The sequence below is a fragment of the Helobdella robusta genome, assembly GCF_000326865.2.
Source record: "Helobdella robusta unplaced genomic scaffold HELROscaffold_9, whole genome shotgun sequence".
Lineage (NCBI taxonomy): Eukaryota > Metazoa > Annelida > Clitellata > Rhynchobdellida > Glossiphoniidae > Helobdella > Helobdella robusta.
In genome coordinates this window covers 1,484,089-1,495,886 of record NW_008705512.1, presented here as the reverse complement: position 1 = coordinate 1,495,886, position 11,798 = coordinate 1,484,089, and the positions used below count along the sequence as shown (strand labels likewise).

General features: G+C 30.9%; 1 protein-coding gene across 1 annotated transcript; it reads left to right on the top strand.

The window, feature by feature from the left end:
* Positions 1-9,462: 9,462 nt before the first annotated feature.
* HELRODRAFT_70990 (hypothetical protein) lies at positions 9,463-9,906 on the top strand (the record flags this gene model as incomplete). Its single annotated transcript, XM_009032953.1, has 1 exon — positions 9,463-9,906. The coding sequence occupies one exon, from the start codon at positions 9,463-9,465 to the stop codon at positions 9,904-9,906; it is 444 nt and encodes a 147-aa protein (XP_009031201.1).
* Between the last annotated feature and the right edge of the window lie 1,892 nt (positions 9,907-11,798).

Genomic DNA, 11,798 nt, shown 5'->3' with positions numbered 1-11,798 from the left:
GATGATAAGAATGTGAGTTATGATGATAATTAGGATGAAGACGCCACGGTAGAAACAATTTTTGTAGAAATATTGACGATAATTAAAAATTGATTAATTATAAAGAAAATGATGATGACAATGTCGAATGCCCTCTGCAACACTTTATGGCGATGATGTGATGAAGTCTTTACTATGATGTGGTTATCTATTATATGATTCACTATGATTTGATTCACTATAAAATGATGATATTTATAAAGATGATACAGGATGTTTTCTTGTTGCTATTGTTCTTTGCAATCGTGAATCTAATGACAATTCTCATGTGGGTGTGATGTTGCCGATGAAATGATGAATCTTTCGGAAAACTTGTTGATTGGGAGGACATTTATGCAACTGATGTTGATTAGATGGACGATAGCGATAATGATAACGATGCAATTGTAATCAATAATGATAATATGGTGATGATGTTTTTGCCTTCGAAGTCGACAATGATGACGACGATATTTTTAAGGTCAGTTTGTTCGTGATAATAATGTTGATGAAAATGTTGATTAATGTATTGTTTATGTTCGTTGTGTGAAGCTGCAGTTGAAGCTGCAGTGGCTTCTGGCTGCAGTGGTTTCTGCTTCATAGTCATCGTCATCAATTTCATCATCACCATCATTGTCATCATAATTATTCATCAATTTTGTTCTTGTCATCACCATCATTAAATACATCACTATCATCATCATCTTCATCATAATCATAATTACAATCATATTTTTACAAGTAAATTTGTTATCATTAATTTTCTACGTTTAATGTTATCCTTCCATAATCTTGTATCTAAATAACGCAATCAAGATTAAGCAGTCTCAATGAATAACCTTATTACTATAATTAGCACCATCAACATCACACACACACACAAACAAACACACACCTACACACACTTTTCACCGTCATGCATAATGTAATACGTCCACTGGATGGTTGGTTGGCTGGCTGGCTGGCTGGTTGGCTGCTTCTTTTTTTGTCTATGCACTTTAAAATGCTGGCAGAACAAAAGAGTTTTGCAAGCATGGAAAAATGTACATTAATTATTTAATGTTTTATTTAAAATGAGGGAAGCAAAAGGAAAGGAGAGAAAGAGAAAGAGAGAGAGAGAAAAAAAGAAAGAGAGAGAGAAATATAAAGAAAAAGAGAGAATGAGAGAAAGAGAAAAAGAGAAAGAAAGAGAAATCCACATTCATAATATTCTGTGAATTTTTTTTCATCAATTAATTCTATCAATTGACTTATAGTTGCAAGTTTTACTTTTTCATTTACAATCCTCTGCGGTACTAAAAAGATTGAATGTTACAATTATTCATGATTTGTTGCAATCTCTTTTCAACAGTTTCGTTTCAATCGACGACAAATTTGGTCAATTTTTTATTCCCTCTTGTCAACTTTTAAATTATTAGTTTTATTAATTTGGTGGAATCAATACTACAAAGTGGTGTACCTATTTTTTATAAGGTACGTTCAAGAAATGTGATTAGTCCCAATAGCGGTTGATAGCAATTTTAGTGGAGTAGTTTTTCAGATGAAACAACAACAACAACAACGACAATGAATCTCAGGACGCCGTCCATACCTTATGTGTTAGAAAACAACACCGCATATATTTGAACCTGGGTGATTATCATTATTGTATGTTTTGCTCAAAAAAAATTTCAAAATATTATTTACAGAAAATATATACATTTTTTTTATTCCATTGCAAACAGAAGCAGACAGATTGTAAACACGCAGAAGACATGTAGGGTCCCCCTCTGCATGCCAGCACGTTCCACGCAGAGTGAAACACCCCATCAAAAATTTAGATGCAGTTAACTTGTTGTTTAGTAATGCTCTTAGTCCATTAATTGATCGTTCAATGGAATATCATTTATTTGATATTAATGTTGTTGTCATAATTTTAGGCCAGGTTTTTGATAAATTGCAAAAATAACATCAAATTTTTATTGATTAAAATTTTAGTCGTTATAAAAAAACTACGTTCAATGCCTCTTTGTAAAAGATTGGTTTGACGTTTTGATCATGTCACAAGATTCGTTGTCTTTTAACGAAATACATTCAACTAAAACTACACAACACAACGTTGCACTTGTTACGGATGAAATTAACAGCCTGCTGGTGCGTTACATCCGCTCGTACGACATGCCACCAGGTACCATGCATGCGTTGTAACGGGTGTAAGGTGGGCGTTCCTCTTAACATGCACACGACTTGTTCGTGGAATTGTTGATTTCCTGCTTCACATCACAAGCCCACAATGCATTTTTTTCAAAAAATAGTTTGTACATTTTTGAGTGTTGGTCACAAACCCGAACTTTTTTTCGAAGAATATTGATAATATATAACATAATAAATAATCATTTACATACAATATTTTGTATTTATCTCCATAAACTTATAAAAAAAATGCCCTAAGACAACTTTGAGTGAATAAAAACGCAAATTAAGGCTTCATCTAAATGTGGAAAATCGGAGTAGATGCAGAGCGGAATAGTTTTTACTTCGAAATCGAAGAATTGCGTATTGTTTCAACGGTCATCATCACACATACACACACAAACACACACACACACCCATTTATATATATATACATCAATATGTAATATTTTTATATAAAGTAAATATTTTTTTTCTTGTATACATGGGCAAACACATCCTACGCAAATATTCCCAACTTCAACTAAACATGTTTTTATACGCCAGTATATAAATAGCAGGCCTCAATTGTAACGTTTTTGTTGGCAGTATACTTTAAAACTGTTTTTCAAATGCTCAAATTGCATTGTTAAGGTTTTATTGGTGGAATAAAATGCCACAAAGTTGAAAAAATTTTTATTTGAATTTTTTTTTATAAAATATTTTGTCTTAGAGTTTTATGCAATTCATTAATTGGTACATAAATTATATAGAAGTGTATGATTGACAGCTAATGTCATTTTAATATTCTAATATTTATAAGGTTACAAAGTTAAAATATGTTTTTCAAGCAACAAATTCACAACATAAAAATTTTTGTTTCCAATAAAACATTCAACATATTTTGAAGCTGAGCGAAATATTTTAACGAAGTTTTGTCTCAGACATCTTCATTGACAAGGCAAACATCGTCAGTTGTGTGCTGAATAATTAGTAAATAAAGCATTTGTCTCTCAACTCAGTTACTGCCCTCAACTTGAAATTTGCTCCAACATTTTTGAAGACATTTTTTTTTACAATAGTTAGAATAATTTTAAAATGGCTTTACAAATAACCCAGTGTGTTTCATGATTGCTTTTTTTATAATAAATGCTAAAGATGAGAAGACGTTTTGCATAGGCTTGCATTCTATTTTTTGAAGCATTCATAACTACTTTTAGCATCATTTTTTACTTCATCAAGGTTTAGAAATGTTTTCAAAAGGAAGTTCGTAAAAAAATCATTATTCACAATAAAATTGTTTTATTTATTTGTCTGGAACGATGAAAATTATAAAATAATAAATGTTAGCCGATTTTCATTTTTTGACTTGGTGGCTTCAGAATTTACAACAGCATTTTGTTTCATGGTTAAATAAGGAATGTGGATACTTTTTGTAAATCGCTTCAAACCAGACTTACAGAAAATAATCTAAACAAACTAAACATGTTCTTCTTCATTTCCAAAAAAAATTTGATATTTCCAATTTACAAGGGACGTTAATTTCCGTATCTAAGTGTCTCAGCCTGTCAAACTTTAAACACTCAACACTTGTATTTTGCTTTCAAAAAAATTTCAAAAATTTTTTTCTCTTTTTTATACTAGATAAAAATTTGGCTTTAGTAAATTTTTCCCAAAACAATGACTAGAAAGTTAATCAAAAAACGAGGACAACCATCTAGTTACATGGCTCGTAACGTACATTTTGAAACATTTTATTCATCATTTCACGATGTAACTTTGTAAAAACTAATAAAATATGAAATAAATAGACAAAAAAGATTAACGAATAATACACACTAACACATAACAGTTTCCATTACGATATAAGAGAAAGAAAACCAGTAAGCCGCTGTATGAAAGGTACAGGGGCTCGCACAATCGGACACAAAGACAGCGTAGAATACAAGAATTCGAACGTATCGCAGAATATAAAATTGACCAAGTGACATAAAAAACATAGTTACAAATGCAAAAAGATATATATATATATACATATCTATAAGATATACAAAAAGAGGCATGAAAAAATTTACAGACAGACATTCTAAAGATACATGCATACAGTTATATAAACATACGATGAAAATATCAAAATAATATCAAACAGACTTGTATAAACATACGAGCGAACTTGTAAACAAACATCACATGTGACTTATATACAAACACATATACATAATATACAAAAATACATATAAACAAGCAAACGAAATATACAAATTATATTATACAAACGCCATACAAAATATAAAAACAGACACAAAGGACACCAACACAGTCATAGATACACAGACTTCCAAAATATACAAACACAAACAGACATACAAGATATACACAAGATGTACAAACACAAACAGATATACAAGATATACAAACACAAAAAGACATACAATATACACAAACAGACATACAAGATACACAAGCAGACATGCGAGACATACAGACAGGCCTGCACGTACGTACATGCATGGACCAATCAATATAAACCAATTTGAATGAATCATACTCGTGTGGGATTGTCGTCATGGCAGTATGGATGGATGCCTGCAAATGTATACAATTTAATTATTTTTTTCATTTTCACAAAAATTGTTTTAACAACGTTATTTTATTAATGATCCATTGATCAATTCATTCTTTCAATAATTGAAAATATGCTTTGCTTAATCTATTGATACGTATGAACTGAATTCAAATGAAAATAGGCCGCATTTATTTATTTTATTTGAATATGGGTTTTTTAATACTTCAAAAAAATTATAACGGCTAAAAATCTAAATATAAAAAAAGATAATCTTTTAAAAATGCTTAAATCACAAAGGGTCTTCGTTTGTGTATCGTTTCTATGCACACACAAAACCAACGAATACAGTCAATTAACATAACTTCGGTATTTGGAACAAATCTCATAAATAAAATATTGAAAATATACCGGCACACGTTTTCCGTTCATCAAATATTAACATTGAGCATCAATGTTCGTTCGTTTGTTTGTTCGTTCATTTTTTTGTCTGGTATGTTGATATAATATAACAAACCATGTTACCATTTAAAACTATCACATTTTTATTTCCATTATCTTAAATGATCATTTACTTATCCATTTATTTAAATTCGTACCATTTTATCCTTTAAAATATAAAATTAGCAAATCAATCTTATATAAAAACATTTAATTTCTATACATTAACAAAACCAAATTTTACTAAAAATCATATTTACTCGTTCACTCCAATTCAATTCGCATTGTGCTATTTGTAATAGCAGGATGCATGTATATTAGAATGCTAGAGAAAGACAGAGACGCGTCGAACCTTTGGCATTAGCCGATAATAGCAACCATCACTGGTTTTAATTTTTCTGACCTTCATAGCTGGTTAAAACATTTGAATTTGAACAAAAGATTGAATATTAACTCGATAAAAACTTATTGAAGATACATGTTGTTTTCAATGGCTTTTTTCCATTTAAAAAAAAATTTAGATTTTTACAAAATGTAAATTAGAATTAGAATGCTAATTATAAGTTTTATATTAATCGGCCTTCGGCTCCGGCTGAATAGTGGATCAACTATTTGGCTACTCGATGCTGTCTTGATATAATGATGACGACAGTGTTTAACACATCGCGTTTGCTATGTGCACGTATCAATACGTATACATCGGACAACCAACGCGCCCTTTTAGTTCATTTAATTAATAAATTGTTTTACCAAAATAATGTGACCATTGACCAGCAAGAGAGGTGCTGCCGTACAAACATAGGAATGAAACGGACAAGAACGCATGTGCGCGCATGAATTATATATGTAAATTATTCATAAACGTGCGCAATTTATTAATACTCACGTTCGCGAGAACCTTGGCATGTTGGTCCGCAGTGGCAACACGGAAGATTTTACTTCTTATAAAGATGTTTTCAGATATTCATTCAAACATATTCATATAATACAACAAAAAACTAGAGACATTGCATAATTTCTTTTAAGCTCGCGATTTTGGATACATTTTATTGAAAAAGTGCAAATTTGAAGCTCAGATCCCTAATTGTTGTTGTATGGTTAAAAACGGTTGTTAGTACATGCAACGTGCACATTTGTTAATAGGTTTATTTTATTTTATTTATTTATTTATTTAATCAATTTGCTCCTAACCAGTTCTTGGAGCATAACTAACGTAAAATACAAAATCCATCCAGTCCAAACAATTGCTACGTATCTTAATGACATCAAACAGCATACACACACGAAACAGTTGATAAAAGAAAAGAAAAGAAAACGTGTGCGTTCGTTGATATTCATACAAAACGTGCACATTTGATGTTCACGTTCATGCAAACGCGCACGCTGACATGGCTCACTGATGCTGCTGAAACTACCATTGCTGGATCAATGGATAACAAAAAACAATGCGGACATAACTTATACATATACATGTGCGTACGTTTGTACATATAAGCAAAAGTATCTGTCGTCAATAGTGATTCGGATTCCATGTTACGAAATGTAACAAAATTTTATGATAAAAACTCTGGAATGCAGGCATCTATTGCCCACAAAGCCACTGCAGGTATTACATGTACATACACGATGATGGTGTGATGTGGCAGCAATGTAACTTCTACACTCTCCCTTATCAGTTGATTGTGGTAGGCAGCGTTATGAATCTATAGAGGAATTCTTTTTTAGTCAATCAATTGCGTCCAACCGTGCTGAGGCGTGGAGATAAAAACTGATTAGTCATTCACGTCATTCGCTTATGTTGTTCTTATTTTTGTTCTATTTACTTCAATTGATTTCAAATTATTAAAAAATTATATTGTTATAATATAACTCAATGAAAAACTTTACGTTAGTAACAATATCATATCGTTATGTCACATCGTCCATTGTTTATATTATAATTAGATCAACCGCTGTGTCATGTGGTGAGTGAATGATTGAATATTTTGTCTGAATATTTAATTAAATATAACAGGAAATGGAATATAAATAACACATTAATTTATTTATTGGATAGATTGTAAATCTATCAAAACTGACAGTCGGGTTTTTCTACTTTTCATTCATTCAATCAATCATCCATTCATTTATTTATTCGTTTGTTCATTCGTTCGTTTTGTTTATTTATTAATTTCATTCATTCGTTCGTTCGTTCATTCAGTCAGTTTGCAATTTCATCATTCCATGCCTCCATGCGTTACACGACAGGCCATGAATAATGAAATTCCATCTGTCTCTCCGTAACACAAATCATGATATATATGTTTCTTCGGTATCCAGGGTCAGTAGTTTTTTGGGGCCCGGATTTGGCCTCCATTTTAGCCACATAATTTTATTTTATACTGATATTTGAAATCAAAATTAAACGGCCTTGAAATTTTTTTTCGGCCTCATTTGCGCAATGTAATGTAGCTTTCTTCACCATCATATAGGATACGTTGCTGAGGTTTTCTAACTTAAGCCATTAAAAAAGCATGCTTCAAAGCCAAATGAAGGCCAATGTTGGCGAGTAACAAGACCAGCCTTGGCCGTTGTCAAGTCCAACTCATCTTATTCCTGGAACTTGCCGCTTTTGTATTCACCTTCATAAAACGGGATGACAAAGCCTCTTAAGAAGAAAAACAAGAGCAAATGTTTCATGACCTATGACACTAAATTGTAGTAATTCGTCAACTATTAATTTGATAAATAGGTTTTAAAACAATTTTGTAAAAGCACGTGAAAAGCTAACAAAACAAGTTTTATGAAAAGTTGTCAGAAAAATATATTATGACGTAATTAAAAGGGAACAGCAAATGAAATTTAGCCGTATGCCACAACAAATTACGAAAGTGACATCGAAGATCAAGAGATGGAAAATGTTTCTGTTGAAATGTCTCTGGTTCAATCTCCTCCACAAAAAAAGGCCCCAAACCAAAATAAATACGTTTGAATTGTAAACTCGTTACAAAATGTAAAATATATCAGAACTGGAGGTTAATAAATTTCTCCAGGCATTTATTTCAAATTTCGAAATTTTAAAAGAATATAATTAGGACAAAACGTGGGAAAATCATTGTATCTTTTTGTTTGTTTTTATGTTGCTAAGGCAGTATGATTCTATCATACGCCAACACAGAACAAACAACTAGTCAAGATGAATTGTTCTGGTTTATTTAACGTTAATAGCTTTGTTAGCAAAAGTATTAAAATATATGGAAAATTGGTAGGAATTATATTTCATTTTTGACAAAATTTTCATTATTTTATTTTCAATCGTGATTGGAATTTACAACTGTTATAAACTTATTTCACATAAAATGTGTTCTGTCAACTTTTATAAATATATTTTTACAAATTTAATCAACTGATTTCATTTATGGACCTTGAATTGTCATCGAATGTTCTCTGTTTTACTACAGAATGCTTGAAACTTAGTAATCCTATGCATATTTTGATGGCTCAAATAATATTTTGTAGAACAAATTTGTTGCAATTTTTTTAATTCAGTTTTTATAATTTGTATTTTACAAATGTGAATTGCAAAGATATAAATGTGGCCATATGGGCATGAATTCAGATAATTTTGCTCCAGGGCCGCCTAGAGATGGCAAAGAGTCAGATTACCAGGGGGTACAAAGATTTGGGAACCACAAAGATCGTGGAGCCACAAAGATCGTGAGGCCACAAAGATCGTGGGGCCACAAAGATGGAGCGGCCGGCCCCGCCACTTAAAACAATAGCATAAGTTTAGAGTAAAATGTTCAAAAAAACAAATATTTTGGTATTGACTGTCACTCATTAACGCATAGCAAAGCAAGCACATAATAAACATAATAATATTCTTACTCTTGCATTTTAAGATAAAAAACATCAGTGAATCACATTGTTAAAACTCAATTCGTCTGTCATGAATGTACTATATATAATGATAAAACTTGTTTTGTTTTTTGTAGTTTTTTTATACTAATCCATAAATTAATCATTAACATAAATTTGTATGAATATTATTATTTCATTATAAAACTGGCAAGTAGAAGTGGATGTGAGATCGTCACAAGTGACATATAAAGGTGCCTGGTAATTAGTTGAGGCCTGTTATACTTTAAGTTCGTTTTTTGTATTTAAACAAACATTCGGAGCTGCCCACATAAATTAGTAAGGACGCCTTACAATCTTTATTTTCACCCTTTGTTATTCATATTACTAAATCTTGCTTTTGCTAATCTGGTCATTTTTTTGAAAAAGTCAGTTTATTTAGTTGGTGGAAAATGGCTAGCATAAATGAGGATGATTTTTGCTCAGAGATGCGTAACAATACACAAAAAATTCACGACGAAAGCGACAAACTCATCAATTTGAAAATTGTGGCCGCACTAACAGACGTGAAAGTTTGGAGTCAGGCCATCGCGGATTTTTACTTCGTTTTCCGTCAGATTGAAATTGCCCTGGAAAAGCTGAAAAGTGATGCGAGATTGAATGTTCTGCATTTCTGTGCTGAGCCAGAATTCAGAAGAACTGAGCTGTTTCAAAAAGATCTGCAGTACTACATGGGAGATGATTGGATGACCACAGCCAAGCCGTCTGAGGTTGCTGTCAATTATTGTGCTAGAATTGAAGAAGTGTCAAACACAAAGCCTGTACTTATTATCGCGTTTGTTAATTTTTCATTTATATTTTTAAGACTTTTTTTTAAGAGTTTCCTCAGGTATTAATTATTACATTTCAAATTTTGTCAAGTTATTTACATTTGTTTTGTCTTTTTATAAAATTTTTATCTCTAAAATAAAAACAAACGTTAATTTTCTATAAGCTAAAATAAAATAAAGTTACACAAATCTTATTGGCTTAAAATCAAAATGAACTTTAAACCTTCTGTTACTATGTTGATCAGCTAAAAATTTAGGAAGAAATCATATTTATTTATTACTAATTTATTACTTATTTATAACTAATTTATTACTACCAATATGATTGATTTGAATACAAATAATGATTTGGACATATTAAAACATGCAGTTACGTTCACTCCATGTATCTGGCCCTGTTAGCTGGTGGAGCAATGTTGAGGAGGATTGTAAAGAAAACACTTGGCCTTTCAGGACAAGAAGGACTGGCTCTGTTCAGTTTTGGCAGTGAGTCAGTCAACAAAGCAGAGTTGAGAAGTAGAATAAAAGATACAATAAATGCCATCAACCTCACAAGAGAAGAAAAAGATGAAATCTTAAAAGAGAAAACAATAATTTTTCAAATGAATAATTCCATAGCAAACAGTCTGCCTGTGTCATTCTCAAGTTACAGAAGATTCATGGCTTTTGCATCCAGTGCTGTTATTGTGTTGGCTTTAATGGCTGGTTTTATTGTATCTGGATTTGGGTTTTGGCAAGGTAATAAAGTCTGACACAAATTTTCCCTCAACTGTAAATTTATTTTTATTTCAATTTATTTTTTTCTCTTACTATTTTCAGCAACATTATTAATATCTATTCAAAAATTGATACATTCAAATTTTGGCCTCCTATGGCATTTTAGTGGTTTGTGATTAATCGCTAAAGTTCTGTTTTTAATTATATAAAATTTTACAAACAACTTCTTCATGAACAGTTTCAAAACCTTCTGCAAATTCTTTATATCAATTTGAACCTTGTTTATCTTTTGTAAATAGTTAATTGAAGGGAAGCACTAAATAGCGAATTTGGCTGAAAGCCAAATAGCTGAATAGTTGATCCACTTATTTGGATCAAAAAAACCCAAAATTTAGTAAAGCATTCATGTCTCCTTTACAATTTTTTGTCGAGATGATTTTAATCTCTTGTTAAAATTCACATGCTTTAAAATTTAACAGCCATGACGGCCAAAATAACATTTTTGCTAATAAACAATTATTAGAATCCAAAGGGTGATGCCTTAAACGAAAGCTAGCAAGGTAATGCATACTGCATCTTCACCAAAAACTACACAACACAACTACTTGTTGCTTAATGATCTTTAGTATTATCACTATTGTTTTTTCTTAATTAGTTTTTTCTAGTTCACGTACTGAAATTTATTTTAAAATACAAAAAAAAGGAAAATTATTTGCGTGGCCTAATCGAAAATTTAGATAACAAACATGTTTTACAGAAATATTGTTTTATTTCAACTTAAATATCTATCTACAGCGTGACCAGCAAGTGATCATAAATATTTTCAATAAAACAGTAAACATTAAAAAGATTATTATAAATTAAGTGAAAAAATAATATTAAATCCAAATTTTGATAAGTTGTTTGAAGGAGCAAATTCAAAGAGCAAATTGCTTGAAATGAATAAATTCTTACGCTACAAACAAATGTACACACGCACACACAAACGTGATTATTGACAACAAAACATGACATGAGCATCTGCCGTTTATTTCTTTGTTCATCGATGTTGCATGAAATTGCCAAAATTTTAATAAATTAAAAATTATATTTGAAATAAGTTTACGTCGTTTGAAGCATTTTCTGAAAAATAAAACGTTGGATTTTCCACGTAACTCAGAGCAGCATGTTCAATTATCTATCTAACTAACAATAATTTTTGAATAAATGAATGAATATATTCATATATATATATATATATA